The 21018-nt window shown below is 35.3% G+C and overlaps 1 protein-coding gene across 2 annotated transcripts; it reads left to right on the top strand.

Moving 5' to 3' along the window:
* Positions 1 to 1850: 1850 nt before the first annotated feature.
* LOC127973151 (electrogenic sodium bicarbonate cotransporter 1-like) lies at positions 1851 to 20907 on the top strand. Of its 2 annotated transcripts, none has more exons than XM_052577249.1 (10): positions 1851 to 2482; positions 3826 to 3986; positions 7232 to 7384; positions 11505 to 11581; positions 15174 to 15331; positions 15472 to 15559; positions 16173 to 16327; positions 19001 to 19114; positions 19765 to 19939; positions 20686 to 20907. In XM_052577249.1, exons 1-10 carry the CDS (start codon positions 2112 to 2114, stop codon positions 20890 to 20892), a joined length of 1659 nt encoding a protein of 552 aa, XP_052433209.1. In that variant the 5' UTR covers positions 1851 to 2111; the 3' UTR covers positions 20893 to 20907. The 2 variants fall into 2 exon arrangements, with proteins under 2 accessions (XP_052433209.1, XP_052433208.1); XM_052577248.1 differs by having other exon boundaries at positions 1857 to 2482; positions 7232 to 7411.
* The last annotated feature ends 111 nt before the right edge of the window (positions 20908 to 21018 follow it).

Raw genomic sequence — 21018 nt, 5'->3', positions numbered from 1 at the left:
GTAGTTACCTTGTATTACCAGAACTTTCTTAGATAAATACACTGTAAGTACACTATAAGTACATGTTAGTACACGTACTGTAAAATAAAGTGCAACCAAGATTTTAACATAAAAAAACTATCTTATGCTCACCAAGGCTGCATTAATTTGATCAAAAAAGGCTGCATTAATTTAATCAAAAAAACTAAACAAAAAAACACAGTAAAACAATAATATTATAAAACTTAAAATGTTTTCTACTTTAATGTATTTTTTAATTATTAATAATATAATTGTAATTTTTTTCCTGTGTTGTAAATTTTTAGCAGCCATTACTCCAGTATTCAGAAATCATTCTAATATACTGATTTGGTGCTCAAACAGCTATTATTGTTATCACTGGGAAATTATGATGCATTTTACAGGTTTATTTGATGGATATACAGTTCAAAAGAACAGCTTTTAAAATAGACATCCTTTTAACATTATAAATGTTTTAATGTCACTTTTGATATATTTAAAGAGATAATCCATTCAAAAAGGAAAAGTATTCACCTTATTGGGTGAGGAAATTTTGAGGGAATTTTCATTTTTGGGTAAACAGTCCATTTAATTCATCCTTGCTGAATCTTACTGACCCCAAACTTTTGGATGGTAGTATATATTTGAAAAAAGAAAGTTAGAAACATAAATACACATTTTGTTATCACTTTTTCAGGTGCTGATAACATCCTTAACCTGCCCTTTACCATATCAGCAGCGGTAGTAAAAGTTGAGGGTAATACTGGCTTTGGAAAGCAAGTGTTAGGTGGGGCCCTTTCATCCAATCAGATACTGTAGTTTAATTATCTTTTCAAAGAAACATAAGTGCTTTATGGATAGTAATTCATTCTGGAGGTTTCGTCAGAAATCAGACTGATTCAGTACAGAGCTGTACAATCAGATTACTCATTTACTCAAACAGCATTGTATCCATGATGTTAATGTTGATGTTATCAACATTAGAAAGTGTCCACTCAAGCCAGTGACATGAGCAATGGAAGTGCCTTTTAATTACAGTATATGAACTGCCCATGTCGTGACAGTTCAATCACACTGAGTGTTACATACAGTACATAACTTATGTGCTAAATGCATTTACATGAAGTCATTTAGCAGATGCTTTTATCCAAAGTGACTTACAAAGGAGGACAATGGAAGCAATCAAAATCAACAAAAGAGCAATGATATACAAGATAACAAGTCTCAGTTAGCTTAACACAGTACACGCAGTGTTTTTTTATTATAAAATAAATAAAAAGAAAACCGATAGAACAGAAAAAGAATAGAGCAAGCTAGTGTTAGAGGCCTTTTTGCTTGTTAATTATATAATAAAGATTTTTTTATTTAAATAAAACAAGCAGTTAGTAAATTAATGGAGTGCAACTCTAAAAGGTACAAGTTTTTTCTAAGAACAGAATTTGCATAGAGAGTGCTATAGTTTGAGGATCATAATGTTTTAGTAATTTATTTTTTTAAACAATTTTATTACTGAATCGACTTGAGTTCATTATTCTACACGAATAGAAGTAAATTTTAGGTTTAGGTGAGGTAGAAATGACTCATTTGATATAAAAATAAAATTGTCCTTTTTTCCAGGGAATTTCACTGCCAGATTTTGCCAGATTTGATGATGAAACTTTAAAATGGGAGTTAAGTTAATAAGATGAGAGGGGCTTTATTTAGATACAACATTACAGTTTACTTTGTTCCACAAGACCTGATAGATATTCAAATTAGAAAACAAGCCAGATGGAAAGTGAGGCCCTCTTGTGAAGAATGAACATTAACTAATTGTTAATGAGGGACTCGGGGCAGGGTGCCAAAGTCAGAGGGCCAATGGGATGGGGTACAGCCAGAGCAGCCGATGGGCGGGCTGTTGCTCTGGGGTGACAATTGGGGACCCCTTTTTTAACTACCTAGGTGTCACTGTGTTAGAGTAGGGTATACAGGACAGCAGTCAACACGAAGGGCTCTAATGACGGTCTGAGTGCTGCTGCCAGCGTGAGGTCTCGTGTCTTTGACCTCCCTCCCTCTCTCAGCCATCCTCACCAGCTTTGAGGAACAGAATTGTTTTTTAACTGGGTTTTAGAATGGATGCATCAGATAGCAACCCGGAGAACGCGACCGAGAACAATAATGTGGAGAAGAGTGAGGTTAGAGAGGAGGAGAAGCAGGATGTGGACCCAGATTCAGACCTGGCTATGGTCAAGATTCCTCCTCCGCCAGAGCTGGAGATTAGGCCTAATGGATTAAGTGATGATGGCAAGCTGGATGTATGCAGGACTGTACCTTCTCCTCTGACCCGCAGTATTTTTCCTGTTGCAGTCTCACCTGCTGCTGAGCGCATTCGATTCATTCTGGGAGAGGACGATGACAGTCCAGCACCCCCTCAGCTCTTCACCGAGCTGGACGAGTTGCTGTCTGTTGATGGCCAGGAGATGGAGTGGAAGGAAACTGCCAGGTAAGAGCGTCACGGCTCGGTTGGAACTTTTAATGAGGCTCAAAAGCAGATCAGAAATATAAGAGCCTGTATTATTAGCTGGAACAACGTTTGGAAAAAAGCTCGATAACTTGTGTCTAATAGTATTATTTTATCTCTGGTTTTGGCCAAATTGTGTTTTCAGTTTGACAATGTGGTTCTTTTCTACTGTATATGCTTCAAAGAAAAAATAGCAAAAAAGAAAATCAAATCAATCACAGCAAATCAGCATATTAGAATGATTTCAGAAGGATCGTTTGACACCAAAGATAAAAAAAAAAATTCACGGGAATAAATTACATTTGAAAAGGCATTCAAATACAAATCTGTTATATTAAAGTTAGTTATATGATTTAATTCCTCCAAAGCGTTCTGTTTTTAAAAAAGACTGATTTAAATACTCTTTCAGTCTTGTCACACAGACACCATACAATTCATCAAAAGATGATTCAAGTGTACTGGCTCATTGCCAATGACTGCTTGGGGCCAGTATACGAAGACACTTTAAACTCTTGACAGTGTCTAAAGGGATGAATCCACTCTGATTAATCTTTAGGGGAAAGGTGTGAAGAAAGTTGAAAATTCACATATGTTTCCAGTTGACTTGTTTATTCATTAAAAGCAAATCCGATCATTTAACAGTTACTGTTGCTTTAAATTCCTGTGAGTTAATTTGAGCAGACAGCTTAGTCTCTGTTAAAAGACGAGTCTTGCATGCAACACACATCAATTCTGGAGCTGTGCTGCTCTTGAAAGGATTTGATCATTCAGTGAGCGGGGCAGTTTCATGGAAAGGCTCTCCAGGTGGTCCCCAATCAGCAGCCATTATCACATGCCACAGCGGGCATTTAACTGATTAAATAAGTACAAGAATGATTACTGCTGATCTTTTTCAATCAAGATTTTATTTAAGAGATTGTTTTAGAGATGAGATTACCCATTGTTTGTGTATTTTAGGATTAAGGATTACATATGAAAGCCTTTCAAGCAGGGGCATCAGTTTTAATAAACAGTTGTACAGAGGAAAGATCAGAGTTGAATATGAGGTCTGCTTTAGATTCTAGTCTCATGTCTGGGACTGGTATTTGTTTCTGATATGGTAGATTTAAGAATATATAGGATATAATGGATTTACAAAGATAAAGTACTGTTAAAATGTTTTGGGTCGGTATGAATTTTCCGTGAAAAATGAATACTATTTTTTTAGCAGGGACAAAATGAAAATGGTCAAAAGTGTCATACATCTGTGTGCATTTGTCTTCCATACAGAAATGTTCACATTCCAGTTTCAGTACCTTTAAATATCTGTTGTTTTTTCTTCGAAGGTGGATCAAGTTTGAAGAGAAGGTGGAAAAAGGTGGGGAGCGGTGGAGTAAACCACATGTGGCCACTCTGTCCCTTCATAGTCTCTTTGAGCTTAGGACGTGTATAGAGAAGGGCACCATCATGCTGGACCTAGAGGCCAACACACTGCCAGGGGTCGTGGGTAAGTGTCTCCTCTGCAGCTATTTTGTCTTATTAAAGGATGCTCTACTACCTTTAAGCAGTTTAGGTTACAAACATAAATCACTCAAATACCTTTTTTCACTGCAATAGAGTTGATGCTCAACAGAGGGATCTATGAACTCAGTGGTCCATGTTTATATTGATTTGAGAGACAAACGGTGACATCATTTGTCTTTAATACTGTATAAACATGTTGCTGTCTATATCAACCCTATTGAAAAAAAAAAACCACGCTGGTAAGGTATGTTTTGAAGCATGGCTGCTGGTCCTGAGCGACATATAAGATGGTTATGAGCTGGTTCTGAACAGAAGCTAGTTTCTTAGGACCAGATTAGGACCAGCTCACAACCAGATTATAACTTAAACCAGTTCAAACCAGCTGCCATGCTTCAACAAATATCTAACCAGCATATGCTGTTTTTTTCAACAGGGAAGCTTACAAGTTTTAAAAACTTTTTTTTTTTACTTTTACATAATATTTTTTATAACCTTTTTCCTAGATTTACATATTTTTCTTTTTTAATGTGGCATATCACAATAGATGGGGAAAATGTTTTTTTTTTTTTTTTGCTTTTATTTTTTTTTTTTTTGCAGTGAGGTTTAAAAAAAAATGTTTTATTTAAATAAAAAAATGTTTTTAACTTAATATGTGTGTATGTGTATGTGTGTGTATGTATGTATGTGTATATATATATATGTTTGCATGATTTGCATGATTAATGAGGATAGGTCACACATTCAATTGATAAATGAATGGCTAGTTGTAAAGGAAACTGAACTATTATAGTGTTAATTAAAAATAAACTGACTCTTTTAATCTATCTCTAGCTCTCTTTATGTTTCTGTATGCGTATTAACACAATTCGGCAGCAAATGAAGACTGAAGCCAGGACGTGGTTTTCTAAAAAAGGTTTTTCTTTAAAATCAGTTTATGAAAAGTAATTGAAGTCACGTAAATCACTATTTAATCAACTCACTTATATTAAACTACTCATTTACAATATAACTTATATAACACAGCTCATTTGTATTACATTACTCACTTATATCACATTGCACTGCTTACTTTCATTACTCACTCTGCGCTGATGTAACGTTCGCCATGATGTTGATCAAGTTCATCTGACAACTGAATTTGAGGTGGTGTAACATTAGCTGTCCCTGTCTCTCTCTCTTTTTTTTTTTAGTTTTCATAATTGATATCAAAGATATTAAAGCACTTTTTCATTTTTTCTTGTTAAAATTCAAAATAGTTTTTAAATATTTTTGGATGTCACTGTTTCCACCAATCCTTGCACAAGTTAAGGTTACACATGATGATGAAAGCACATTAGTGCGAGCCCCCCTGAGCTCATAGAGATTGAATTGAAGTGCCTGCAGTTCGAAAAAAAAATGATCTTATTATGGAAGTCAATGAGAGCATGAGGTGCGATTCTCAGTCTGACAGAAATCGGCCTGAAACGGGCGGTACTACACACAACACGACTCATCGCTGATTGGACTATTAAGTGACATAACAAACAGTCTAGAATAGTGATAGCTAGCTTAACATTGTGGTTGAATGTAAAAAAAAATCCCTTCCTTTTGTGCTTTGGTGGTGCATCGTCCATTCGCCCTAATGAAGAAACCGCCCCTGTATGTATAGTACATACACACACACACACACACACACACACACACACACACACACACACACACACACACACACACACACACACACACACACACATATATATATATATATATATATATATATATATATATATATATATATTTTTTTTTTTTTTTTTTTTTTTGGACCTTCGTATTGAAAAGTTTGGGTACCTCTGATCTGAAATGATGTGAATTCAGTGTATTTAGGCAATCATAAATTGCCTTTGATGCAAATGCCAACATTTTTCTCCCTTTTTCTTTATTTATAGCAATAAACTAACATGATATTTGTGAGTATTGTCATTTTTATTAGATACATGATGGCAATAATGTGTTGCTGTGCAATTTTAACAAACTTTTTGTATCGACATGATATCTGTCAAATGAATGAAGCAAGTTTTATTCAATGCTCGTTTTGCACCAGTCATGGTTTTGCACCAGCAGGTTTTAGGAGTCATTTTTTTCTGTCATGGAGCTGCCTTTTCTGTAATAGAAGCATACAGAATGCTTTCATGTAGGGCATTAGCTCTACCACCAGCACTGGCACCCTGTCAGTGGACAAAGGGCAAAATACATATCATACAGATAACACTTTAGATCAGATCAGACTAAGAGAAAAAGCTTTTCCAAATGTACTGTAAGGTCTAAGAGATAGCACGTGTGATATGCATGCATGGTCTCGGCCAGCACAGCCCATTGTTATTTGGTTTCCAAATGCTCACATGTCAGGATGTATTCATAGCTCTGTTTAATACAGTCCTCTCTCAACCCTCGCTGTAACTCAGGGCTCAGATGCAAGGGTGATTGCATCCATTCAGGATGGCCATTTCTTTTATACTGAATTCAGGCAGTGCTTGAGGAAGATCAGAATGAAAACTGTGGGGCCATTAAATAACTGTAGTGCACTGATAGCAAAGTATGTGATTCTGGTGATTCATTTGTAAAGATTTCTTTTAGGAAGGAGGATTGGTTAAAAAAAAAGAGATATTTACTGCAGCTCTCTGAATTTAAGATGGCTGGTTAGATTGTAACCACTGCCATCAATCAAACGAGATTTATTAATTCACATTCTTGATTCCACTAGCCGTATCTCTTACTCAGAGCATGATGTGTCAAGTCAGATTATCAGTTTAAAGCAAAGTTAAGCTCAGTCAACCTCATAGAGTGCCTTTTGAGATAAATGAATTGAAGGATCGGCTATTAAGGGCCAAACCATTCACAAAAAGGGCCCAAGGGCCCAGGCCTCATGTCTTTGACCCTCTTTTATAAAAATAGATTCTTACAGGAACCACCAGACAATCTTATGCACAAGCCACTGCCTCATTAGACGTCCACCTCTGAAGGCTAAGAATAGAAGGCAATGTGTCACTTCACTGACACTCACTTCAAGATTCTTCGGAGAGTCCAATCTGAAGTTCTGTTTAAAAGTTTGCTCAGTTGTGAAGGGGTCGTAATGAGCTTCTCAAAATCTATAGAAGCAAAATAACCATGAGCCAGGTCTTTTCTAATGACAATTTAGCTTTTTCGCTGACTACCTCTCTGTTTGACATTCACTCCGTCTCTCTCTTTCAGAAATGATCACTGACAGTCAGATTGAGAACGGTCTCTTGAAAGCTGACCTGAAAGATAAGGTCATGTACACCTTGCTGAGGAAGCATCGCCACCAGACCAAGAAATCCAATCTTCGCTCCTTAGCTGACATTGGCAAGACGGTCTCCAGCGCAAGTAGGCTGTTTTCCACCCCGGATAATGGTAATATAGGTGCCAGTTTGGTGCAGACTCATTTTTTACCCTCCTTTTTCCTTTTAAACTATTACGATTTTTATATTATTATTATTACTATATTATATAGATTTTTATATTCAGATGTTTCTTCTTCTTTTATGAAATCTTTTGTGGATTGTTTTTCTCCACACTTTTCAAAAATATCATTTGTTCAAATTCTTTTACCTTTTTTGATTTTGTGGTTTGACTTTTCTTGTGTTATTCTTAAAGATAACTGAAGAATACCAAAGATTTTTATTTTATTCATCAAATTTTTAAGAAGATTTACTTCCTTTATATTTTTACATATCGTCCCCTTGGAATTATAAGGTTCTATCTGCGTTCTGAGTAGTTTTGAGATATTGAGCTTTAAAGTTTTTGTGTTCCATAGACTTCTGTAGATAGAACCTTTTTGTTTTTTCAATAAAAAATCACAAAATGTATAGAACTTAAAATAAAACATGACATAATGTAAATACATTGTCACAGAATAAGAATATGTGAATAACTCAATTTTGACAAAAATGTCAGATAGAACCTTCCATCGCAATTCCAAGGCGATGATATTTAAATGCATTAGTCAAACAGATCACAATAATTGTATTACTAATGCTTTACCAGTTTGCTGACTCATTGTTGCCTTTTTTTATTTTTCCTTTTTTAATAAGTAGTTGTCTCTGTATGATTTAAAGACTCCATGAAATCACTACTGTTAAAATGTTTATTTGACATTTTTCCTGTTTTGTCTTGGTTATTAACCAAGGACACATTTAACTGATCAAAAGTGACAAGGAAACATTTATAATGTATTTCTATTAAATTATATTCTCTTTTACATTTATCTGACGCTTTAATCCAAAGCAACTTACAGTGCATTCAGGCTATACATAGGTTTTTTTTATTTTTATTTTTATTTATTTATTTTTTTACCAGTATGTCTGTTCCCTGGGAATTGAACCCACAACCTTTTGCATTGCTAACTCTACCACTGAGCCACAGGAACAACTTGTTTTTTTAACTTTCTATTTGTGATAGAATCCTGAAGAAATATATAATGGTTTCTGATATTAAGCATCACAACTGTTTTCAATATTGATGACATACAGTATATGAATATTGAGCACCAAATTAGCATACTTGAATTATTTCTAAAGGATAATGCGATGCTAAAGACAAGGCTGTTTCACAATACCATTGTTTTCTTACTGTATTTTCTTACTGTATTTATAAATGCAGCCTTGGTGTGGAGACTTCTTTCAAAAACATAAAGAATCTTACTGACCCCAAACTTTTAAACAGTAGTGTATTCTCTCTTACAACATGAGATTTGTGTGTGACAAATCAAATGGTTTAATTAATCAGTCAGCTTTAATTGCATCACAGCCATGATCATGTTTTGCTGCTTGCTTAGGCAGTTACAGGTCATATTAAGGGAGGAACGATCTCATTCCAGAGAGTTAAAACTCAGTGTAGTCCAGGATGAGTCATCAGTATCCATTAAATGTTTCTTTTAGAAGTACACAAACATATAGGGAGAGCTAGAATACACAAAAAGAGTTCATGGGGTCTTTAAATAGTAACTTGCTCCTTTTCAAGCGTTGAATTTTAGTATGTTCTGTCTGTGTATGCATTTATTTTTCAATGCACAGAATAGGCTGCTGCATTACATTGTTGAGATTGTGAACTGTTATGAACTGGCGAACTAATAAACCAATCTTAGAGCAGTGTTTAAAAGACAGCATGGACACCACAGACAACACTTTAAATAAAGCAATGGTCAAAGGGATCATTTGGTTTTTGGCAATAATATTTACATGCCTTCATTTAAAACAAATAGTGCATTGATAAAACTTTACACAAAGTTCATTAGATTGATGTTTATAGGCTCCATGTGCCCAGGTTTTAAACCATGAATCCTGTGATTCTTTGACCATTGGACTTTTTGAATGTGACGAATGTTATTCACCTCAACTTTAGTTTCCTGAAAAAAAAAAGAATAAAACTTGCTTTAACTGTGCTTTTCTACTTCTATAACCACTCCCGTCTTTCCCTGAGTGTCTTAAACAATCTTTTACAAAAATAGCTAAACCACCTAAAACCACTGACCTCTATCACCTTAACAATCTTAACTTTTCACCTTTCTTACTATCTTTTCTCCTTTCTGCTGCACTTGTCACTAAAAGCACGTAATCCACTTGAGACTTCAGTGCCTTGTCTAATGACTCGCAACTCAGAGGAGCTGTTGCGAGCCCCTGGAAGTCCAAGCATGGGATGGCCTAGTAAGTCCAGCTTACCAGTTGCCAGTACATGTCTATGTGTCCCTTTACCCCACGTAGTGTGTAACATACCGTAGCTGTGATAGCAAAGCATAGCAAAACAATGTAGCTTAAAAGGGTCATATCACAAGGAACCAAATCTTCTTAGACCATTTAAAAAGTTCAGTGAATAGTTAAATAACACCTTAGGTACAAATGAAATCATACAAAATGTACATTCTTTAAAATAAGGGTGTCAATCATTCAGTTCTGGTTCCACTAAGAACTTTTAAGTGAACGGTTTGCATAGTGTAAAGAATGTTTTAATAATCTGAAGAAACTTTTTTCCACTATAAAGAACCTTTTGTGCAATGAAAAGGTTACATGGATGTTAAAGATTCTTCATGGAACCATTGATGCCAATAAATAACCTATTTTTTAGATTGAATGATATGACCTTTTTTTACTTGTTGTTGTGATCATCTATGTTTAGCTAGTCAGTCCTGTAATCATTGTTATGTCATAGATTTTCATATCTAGAATTTCCTGTTATGGTGATCTTCAACCTTAATAGATTTACATTCCAAAGTCTTCTAATAATTACATTGGACTCATTTCTGTGGAACTTTCCACTGGAGATGACCACACCATCATGACCATAACCATATTAATGAGCAGCTCTGATCTGATGATGTAGGATTTATGGTGGATGTGAAGCATTTTTTTCTTATCCTTTTTTTTTTCTTTTTTCGAGTTGCTACTCTTTTTTTCTTTCTTTTTAAGTGCTTCATAAATGAAGCTTCTTTTTTAAACCCCCCTCATCTATATTCAGCCTCCTTTTTCTTCTTTTGGCTGCTTTTTTTCTTCTTTTGGCTGCATCAAACTGACATCTTAGTCAATATAACTCTGTGGCATCGGGAATACTTTGCTTCACTGTGCTGTTCTGCTATGCTGTTCAAAGCATGATGACAATGACTTGGACTCTGCGAGGTTAATAGTTTACCTTTCAGTAGGTTCCTATTTTGCCTGGCACATCACCTTTCCTAATTTATGTTATGTTACTTTTTAAAGCATGGACTCGAGCAATTCAGAGCCTGTGAAAAAATATGAATGTTATGTGCAGTGTTATCAGACCCACTTATTCCCTACTGGTTCATCAGACATTCAGTTTCCTTCCTCCTCCTGCATTTGGATTTCTTTTTAGACTATTTACCTTCAAGTTTATATGCATAGCGCTTTTCACGATACAAATCGTTGCAAAGTAGCTTTATATAAAATTATGTTTCTACAATATATTTAGTAGTAACTTATCAGTGGTGACTCTCACATTGATGTTCATACACGTATGGCAGAAATGTATGGTAAAATTCATTTAATGACATAAACAGATGATGAACACTATTAAAGGGGTCATATGATGCAATTTCAAGTTTTCCTTTCTCTTTGGAATGTGACATGCTGTTCATGAATTGATAAGATCCCTAAAGTTGCAAATACTAAAGTCTCAAACCCAAAGAGATCGTCCACGCCTTTTTAAAACAGGGACTGTGAGGACTATTTCCTGGAAGAGTAGCCTATAATGATGTTGTTCTCACAAATACAAATTCTGACGCGCAGCCTCTAAAGTACATTTTCATATTTAAAGAATTCTTTAAGAATCTTCCATTCAGCAATCAAACAGCGTGTCGCATTCGGTTACTACAGTCAAAACGTAGTAGTTTACATGGTTTGTTTTTTTTAAAACTTTTTCTTTGAAATAATGGAACAGTGCACTTTTCAATTTGGGTCTTTTTCATTGATCTGTTCTTTTCATAAATTTTGATTAGGTAGTCCAACCACCACACATCGCAACTTGACATCAAGCAGCCTGAACGATATCTCCGACAAGCCAGAGAAAGATCAGGTGAGTCCAGTTTCAAGATTGTTCATGTGTTTGTGTGTGTTTGGGGCCAGGAAGATTTTTTTGTTTTGTTTTGTTTTACTTTTATGCAGCAAGGTTGCAATAAATTGATTAAAAATGCCAGTTAAGACTTTTATAATGTTGCATTTTAAATAGATGTTGTTATTTTGTACTTTCTATTCTTTTTGTATTTGTCAAAGAATTGTAAAAATAGTCTGGTTTTGACAGAAATAATAAACAGTAAACTGTAATATTAGATTTTCAATGATGATACTAGTATTAAATGTTAATTAAACACCAAATCAGCATATTAGAGTGACTTCTGAAGGATCATGTAACACTAAAGCCTGGAGTAATGATGCTGAAAATTAAGCTTTGCTATCACAGGAATAAATTAAATTGCATTTTAACATATATTAAAATGTAAAATATTTATTTACATTTTAACAATATTTCACAGTATTCATATTTTAACTATAATTAACTAAATGCAGCTTTGTTGAGTTTGAGACCTCTTTCAAAAACATTAAAAAACTCTCCAACCCCCAAACTCTGGAATGAAATATAATGTGTTATTAATCATAATATATATATGTGTATATATATATAGGTATATATAAACAGGTATACATATAAAAATATAAAAGTGTAATTGACTGTAATAGCTATGGATCGCCAAAAATCTGTGCACATCACAGTAAATGTCACTATGAAAAAACTGATGAAGCCAGTGTTTTCCTAATGATAAAGAAGGTTAGATGAACAGAACAGAAGCAGTGGTGCGTCTAACTCAAGGATAGGGCTAGTGTGAAATACAGACTTCCATTCCTAATAGAATAGGAAGTTCTCATGCTCTCAATGACAGAGCACCTGGGGGTCATTAGGGTGGTGTCAAACTGTGACAAACCATAAAAATTAACTCACTTCACAGAAGTTCACCACAGAGGAATTGTAGAATCTTTCCTTTTTACGTGGAAATGCATCCCTTCACGCTGAATGCAGCATTAAGTGAAATAGCTGGCAAATGTTTGACAGTGTTTTTGTGTGTGTGTTGAATAAACCAGTGTGGATGTGATTGCTGGAAGGCCTCAGAGGAGATGCCCCTTGCCCCTTTTGGCAGAGTGGGGATTGAGAGGCTGCTTGTGTGAGGTGGCCCAGAGAATGGACAGATTGTAATTGTAAGCACAGATTGAGGGGATGACTTCATTGCTTGTCACCCTTTTCTTATTTTTCATTTTTGGATGAAGTCAGAGATTAGACATTTACAGAATCTGGAAATAAATGCTAACCTAAGCAACATGAATAAGTACTAAGTGATTTGGTATGGTGGTTTAGACCGCTGAATAATTTCATGATTCTTCGGATGAAGTCTTGAGGCTTCTTTCTGTAGATTTCTTCCAAAATAGCGCCCACTTAAGGCAGTACCATGAATTCAAGCCTTGACAAAAATGACTTTATTGGGGACCCAGACAACTACAGTATGAAGAAAACAGCAACACTCTCAATTGCAAAGATAATTTATTTAAAGATATTTAATGAGATTTCAAGTGAACGTGCTTGATTCACATTAGCTGCAAGAGGTAGTCATCTGTCCCATGGCTTGACTACACAAAATGCAGACTATCAGACCCTGTTGATGGACTGCTGTAATAAATCTTTGCTTGTTCTAGCAGTGGAAGTAATCCAGTATCAGAGATGATGCTAAGCCTTTCCACATCACATATTAGCTGCTAGAGAGCTGGACAGCTAGAGATGTGATATGTGATGTCATTGCGAGTTGCTTGGAGTATGTGAAATATACAGTAAATAATAATAAAATTGGAACACATACTGTACATTGTAAAAAATTAATTAACTGATGAGACAAAACCGTCTGATGACCCTTTTTTGGCTCCTAGATAATGAAACTCAGAGGTAAACATACATACACTTCTGAGTAAAACACTATGGGTTGTTTAAGGTGTGTCCTTCTAATACCTTAATCATCCCTTTAAGCTGCTCTAGTAATGCTGTCTACAGTCTGGCCTCAAGATAACATCCATCTATAGCCACCATTTCTTCGCTTGCTTTAGTTTCATTTAGTTGTGATCTTTTTTGTAACTCTAGCTGTTTTTTTCTTTCTAAATTCCCAGCATTGAATTGAGTTGAATTCAGTGACATATTGGTCAAACAGGAGTCTTTAAAATCACTAAAAAGTATCAAGAAATTAGATAATGTCTTTAACTCATTATTTTCAACAAAATGTAAAAAAAAAAAAATTATTGGTGAACTATCTCTTTACATCTGGGGATAGAGTAGATTTAATGGTCAGAGATAAGGTAATTTTTTTAATTCTTTGCAACCAGATCATAAGAAAACAAGGGAAAAAACTGATTTCAAAACATCATAAACAAATTAAATATTATCTTTCTTAACCATTGTCTACATATTTCATAAAAAAGAGTCATCAAGGTTTTTTGAGAAGTCGTAAAAACATTCTGAAGTGACAAGACATATCAGGTTTATATAAGTAATCTTTTCTAAAGCAAGAAGCAAGGTCATCCCATACATTACATTAATACACTTGTTAATGTGTCAGGATATTTGCTTATTTTATCTTAAAACAGTAATTCAGTGATAATCAGTAATGGGATGGTTTTGCAACAGAATAATGGAATAAAAGCAAGAGCTTCAAAACAAATGATCTATGATGCTAGAGCTGTTGATGAGTGAGAGGTCTGTCCCATCATGTGCTCAGGTGCTCCAGAGTAAATGTTTTCCATTGTGCTTGTGTTTCCAGTGTTCTTCCATCAATGGTTAACGAAACTGCTTACTCTGACTGTTCAATAAGACTTTCAGGAGGAAATGTTATTGTTTATGTATGTGACATTTTACTGGGGAATTAGTTTATTAATGACTGACATTGTAACCCCATTTTCAAGTTATCAGCAGAGCTGTTAAATTTGATTTATGAGCTTTAGAATTAGATTTCTGTCATGTGCTCTAGTCTTACTGTTAAAAAATAATGCGTTTACATTATTGCAAGTAATAAACCTAAAGCACTTTATATATGCATCAAGCTTGAGTAGTTGTGACACTTTAAGCAGTTAAGATTCGCAATGATGACCTTGGAGGCAAAAGTTGGAGTTGCTTAACAATTTATGGTTATGTGAGCAGGGTGTACTAATTATCTTTGGCTTGTAAATTTCACATTTGGCATGACCTCAAAGTCTGAGCTGGCAAATGCCACTGCCTTTGAAGTTGGCCTTCATTTTATCACTGGTAGGAACAACAACAACCCATATAAATAAAATGAATTTACTGGTTACCACTGGTTCCTCTGAATTAAGAGTAAAAGAATGCAGGAGTCACAGTGGGTCTTTGCTGATCCCTAGAATGAACAATCCCACATGCAGCCACCAATCTTTGTGATTTCCATTAATTAGACAGTTGCAGATGTTGGATTCGTCACATCTTCATGAAAGTCTTGGCACTGAATGCCAAGCTGGCAGTATGTTTAATGAGGTCATGTGTTGGAGCTTGATTTGCGCACTTTGTTTACCCACTTCTTCCTCCTTAATGAATTTCATTAAAATCCCATCCTGCATGTGTCCAGCTGAAGAACAAGTTCATGAAGAAGCTGCCCAGAGATGCTGAAGCTTCCAATGTTCTCGTTGGAGAAGTGGACTTTCTGGACAGTCCTTTTGTGGCCTTTGTGAGGCTGCAGCAGGCTGTCATGTTGGGGGCGCTGACTGAAGTACCTGTGCCCACCAGGTATGACCTGCTTTTATCCAACGAATCCAAGGAGGAAAACATAGCAGTGGTGGAGGGTCTTCAGTTCTAAACAGGCTTATTAAACCAATAGAAAAGCTGTGCGTTTTACTTTGCGTAATGTTGGTTATTATCTTTCCTAGATTTCTGTTCATTCTTCTTGGACCCAAAGGCAAAGCCAAGTCATACCATGAAATTGGTAGAGCAATTGCTACTCTGATGTCCGATGAGGTACGTACAGACTAATATTAGTCTAAAATGTTATGTCCTGTTGTGGTTCATAATTTTTTTGTTCACACAACAGCAGACAATGGTCTTCAGTCTTGTTTAAGAGTGCTAAATACTGTTACTTTTACACTTAAAAAAAAACGACTGCAATCTGTAAGAGAACCAGTGTTCATTTAATGTCATTTATGTTGAATTATAGTACTAATGTAGTAATATTTTGAATTAGCTTAAATTTTTTGTTTCCATTTCAGTTATTTTGTTATGCATTTTGCTATTTTATTAGTCTTTATATTTTGAGTTAGCTTTAATTTATTTAAATTTGAGCAATTTTAGTACTTCAGTATGGCTGATATCACCATACTTACAAAGGGGCTTGTCTTCAGTTATTAAATCCTAAAAGCAGTATTCAAGCCGCTCCTGTATGATCAGGTCAGTTCAATTGTCAGACCTGTCAATCCCAAACATTAAATGTTTGAACAAAACGTATATGTTTTGATACTGAGTTGCTGTGCCTGAAATGTTCTGTTAGAATCTTATATAGCAAAAAAAAAAAAAGTTTGTGCTTGGGTTAGTCATGTGGGGAGAGTTGGCCAGTAATCAAAGTTCTCTTATCAAGGTCTTCCATGAAATTGCGTACAAAGCCAAGGACAGACAAGATCTCCTTGCTGGCATTGACGAGTTCTTGGACGAGGTCATTGTCCTCCCTCCTGGAGAATGGGACCCCACCATAAGGATAGAGCCACCAAAATCCCTGCCATCCTCTGATAAAAGGTAATTGATGTAGGGAGCCCATATCAGCCTGACACACTTTCTTTTGGTGAAGCTCCACCAATATCCCATATCAAAATCTGTCAATGTTCCTGTTTTGAAATGACTCAGACAATAGCATTTCAGATGCTGTCCTTGAGGTAGTTTAGCAGTTTTTTAAGGGTTAAAGTAATTTCAGTCTTTCATTGTTACAAATGACAAGCAGAAACTAACTGGGTGTATGTCTTTTTTATATTAGTAGCCAAACCCTTTAAGCCATGTACAGTGTGTTGCATAATGTAATCCACAAATGGTCAGGAAGTAGTTTCAAAGGCCAGTTGGCCAGGCTATCCATTCATTCATTAAGTGTAGTGGAGCAGAGCAGTGGTTAATTAGATGAATTACGTCACTTCTCTTTGGCTTCAGGTGAAGTGACAGCAGGCTGCTTCCACATCCTGCCACCTCAATCTGTACCAGCCCGCATTACCCATATAGCCGAGCTGTGTGCCCGCAGCAGTCAGTCACGCCAGCATAACACACAGTGTACACAACAACACACTACACACACTAGACCTCATACATTAATTTGTGGCTTGTTGAATGTAAACATCAGACTGAACTGGTTCCAGTATCTGTCTGTCTGTCTGTCATGAAAACGTATCGCTTGCACAGTTTTTTAAGCATTGCTGTTTAAAAACAAGTGATTTTAAGCCGTTGAAATCAATCATCAGTGAAAGAGAACTCGTTTCGCATTATGCATGGCCTTTTTGAGAGATTGTTTCTGAGTGCTGTAAATGCACATGAATAGTGGTTGACCGATAATATCAGCCTTGGCGATATTGGCATTTTTCAAATATCGGCAACACAGTGCTCACACTCTCTGTCTTGTTCGTCGTCGTCGTTAACAGTTCTGTCTCACACTGATAGAAGTCTGTCTAATAATCAGATAGAACGGTTAAACAAAGAAATGAATGTATACAGAAAGTATTATAATGACTGCTTTTATATTAGGCCTATTAGTAATAGAAAGGCAAATTTTATAATACATTCTCGTTTGCCGTCAGCAGTAACTAAATATGCATTTATATAATTTAAACAAATCTTTGAATGACTAATGAACATTTAATTTCATAAACCTTGCAAACTTAGTCGAATCCAGCTGTAAGATCTTGTAAAGTGTGTATGTGTATCCAGCATGATCACGTGTTCTCTGTGTGAAGGTCAGTCCGTGTGAATTGAATGCTTAAACTATAAACTCGTGATTTCAAATTATGCTGCGCTTTATGCATTTGCCCACTGTCATATTAATGTCATTTAGAATACGAAGTGCCCTGCTGATTACAGTGTTAACTTTTTTATTTATTTATTATATATTAAATATTTATTTATTTTTGAAAAATAGTATTAGCATGTTTCTTTTACACATTTGGTTTTGAATCCATTGTAAAAGTATTTCTAATTTCTTAAATATTAATAATAATTGTTTAAAAAATCATATCGGCTTTATATCGACTAACGCCCCCTGCTTTCCAAGATATCGGCATCGGCATTGGATGTAAAAAAATGTATATTGGTCGACCACTAGAGCTCATTGAACAGGGAGTATTGAACAGGGTTATTTTTGCCACTTCATAGCTGGTGAACAGTAAAATGCACACAACTGTATGTATCAAAATGCCATTGTTTGCAAGTATCCTCATAAACACAGTGATTTAAGTCTTAATTGAAAGAAAACAGCTCAAAGAAAACACGTGTAACAGTATATTGGATCCAGGCAGCTCTTAAAGTGACAGCTAAATCACTTTTGTAAATTTAATAAGAATAAATGTATGTTTAATTTACAAAGTGAAGAATATGCAGTGTTTTTATACATTTGATTTACTTTTTATACAATGTATGGAACATTTCTCATTTATTTGTTCTACTGTAGTTTTTTTTTTTGTTATATTGCTTGGAATTCGTATTTTGTTCTTATTTAATCATGCTTTTTGTGATATTGACAGTGGTGACAAGCATTCACAATTTTCTACGGTTCCAAAAATGTTTATATAATAAAAACCTTATTTAAAGAAAAAAATAACTATATTGTAATTATATATTGTTACCGTGAAATAAAATGACTCATACTGTGATTGAAGATTTTGGTCATATCACCCCACGCCTAATCATCTGTTTTTTAATCTTTTTTTCTATCTGTTTATCTGTGTGTCTGTCTATCTTATCGTTTTATCAGTTAACCATTTATCTATCAAGTCATTCTGTTATCTCTCTCTTTTTATCTGTTATTTTATCATTTTATGTATTGTTTGATAATTTTATCAGATTATGTATTATCCTATAGTTCTATCTATCGAACCTTGTTTTTTTTTTAAATGATTATCATTCCATCTGGTGATATGGATGGTTCAGTGAGTAACACATTCATATATCATGGCATTTAGATTGTAATTTTGGGAACTGATGAATAACATGGAATTACGGTGTATCTCTTGTATTTTATTTTATATTGCATAAGACATTTGTTTAGACATTAGCTACCAGTGTATGAGCTTACATTTTTTATTTAGGCTTTTCAGGCCGTGGACATTAAAATGACTTATGAAGAGTCCACTGAGTGTGTCTTTCTTTTAGGGCAGTGATAACATTAAAGTTTTTGTGTTCTGTTCAACAATCTCATGTGCTTGTTATGTTGTCCAGAAAGAACATGTATGCTGGAGGGGACAGCACACAGATGAATGGAGACACGCCTCACAGCGGCGGACAGGGGGGCGGGGGGCACGCAGTAGGCGATGAACTGAAGAGGACGGGGAAGTGAGTTAATGTTTGTATAAATTCTTCTGAAGGAACATATTATGCCAAACCTCTGAACACCATGGTTTAGTTCAGATAAAGGTCTGTTTGACTCTTTAAAATGACTAGAATTATCTTAATATTACACAAACATTGAAGTCAGCATGTGCTCCATTTACAGAGTACAGACTCTTATCATCAGATTAGATTTTTTTACTTGACCTTTGGCAATTGAACTGCTATGCACTGTTAGTGTTTTGTGCTTAATAGATTTTGATCCATTTTACTAATTAATAATAGCAATAAACATACTACTGTTTAAAATATTTAATATTTTCAAATATAAATGTAAATAATAGTTAACAAAATTAAAATGAATTTCAAATTGTTTTAGTATTTGGTATACCCCTCTTTTGCTTTTGATTAGTGGCCTAGGAATAGTATATAATAAAGTTTCTTGAAATCCTGCAATTGCTGCATGGTTTATGTTTATTTTTAGGTTTGAATTAAATTCCATAATTTCAGTTTCATTCGTGTTTTGGAACCCCACTGTACGGAGTGAAATGCATTTTGTGAATAGAGGAACGCAGATTAAGATAAGATGCAAAAATGTAATACAATTCAATGAAAACCACTGTGGCAGTTATAAAATGTCATGTTTTGTTTTCCAGGTTTTGTGGAGGCCTTATTCTTGATATCAAAAGAAAAGCTCCCTTTTTCTTCAGTGATTTCTATGATGCGCTTCACATCCAGTCTTTGTCTGCCATTCTTTTCATCTACCTGGGAACAGTAACCAATGCCATCACGTTCGGAGGATTGCTGGGTGACGCCACTGAGAACATGCAGGTGAAGATACAGCTGCAAACCATGAGAAACTACATTAGTGTATGGATGTATCCTGCTCTCTGTGCCCGAACCTTTCTAAATAAGAATCAGTCCAACCTTGGCAGGGATTATAGTGTAATTAAATCTTGGTCAATCTTTAACTGACACACATTGGGAGCTGCGTCTTCTCTGCCCTCCTTATGAAATGTTACCACAAGTTCAAAGGTCATGTTAGTAAGTTAAAGTCTCACAGTTTAAATAATTAGCTGTCTTAAAGATGCACGCTAAGGTCTGCAGCACACGTCTTTGGCTAGTCAATGTTTCAGTTCAGGAAAGCTGTTCAGTTTAGTGATTTCAGGTATTGATTTGGACAGGGCTAATTAATAATGATAGCTGGAGTCTATGGTCTGGATATTGGCATTACGCAACAGGCCATGTGCAATACCTAATTCAATTTATGGGTAAAGAAAAATCAATTTATTGAACTCCGGTAGATGATACAGTGTGATTGATATTAATATGAAAGAATGAATTCGACTTATTTACATAAATTATGTAAAGTAGGTAATTTGCTTTATAGTTTTTTACTGATTTTATGTGAGAGAAAGCACAGATTCACATGGGATAAAATCCCAAAGTACGTCTGTGAACAAGGAAAACTAGTCCTATGAACAGGGCTTTAAACAGTCTTTCTCTCCACAGAGCGTGAGCCTCAGTTGGTTTTTCCCCTAATCCTTTGATTTTTGTTCCTTGGGTGTTGTGTGAAGGGTGTGCTGGAGAGCTTTCTGGGCACAGCGGTAACTGGAGCGGTGTTCTGTCTCCTGGCTGGGCAACCTCTGATAATCCTGAGCAGTACGGGGCCAGTGCTGGTGTTTGAAAGGCTGCTCTTCAACTTCAGCAGGTGCTTCATCATCTCTGATCGGCATGTGACATTACAAACCAGCTACTGCATATGCTCACCATTTAGTAGTTAACTGAAACCAAGATTCTATTTAGCAGGACAACTGTTTTCAACATTGATAATAAGAAATGTCTGAGCACCAAATCAGCATATCAGAATGATTTCTGAAGGATCATGTGACAGCGATGACTGCAGTAAT

The sequence above is a fragment of the Carassius gibelio genome, chromosome B15 (genome assembly GCF_023724105.1).
Source record: "Carassius gibelio isolate Cgi1373 ecotype wild population from Czech Republic chromosome B15, carGib1.2-hapl.c, whole genome shotgun sequence".
Classification (NCBI taxonomy): Eukaryota; Metazoa; Chordata; class Actinopteri; order Cypriniformes; family Cyprinidae; genus Carassius; species Carassius gibelio.
The sequence above is the reverse complement of the archived record's forward strand: the minus strand, read 5'-3'. Positions and strand labels throughout refer to the sequence as shown.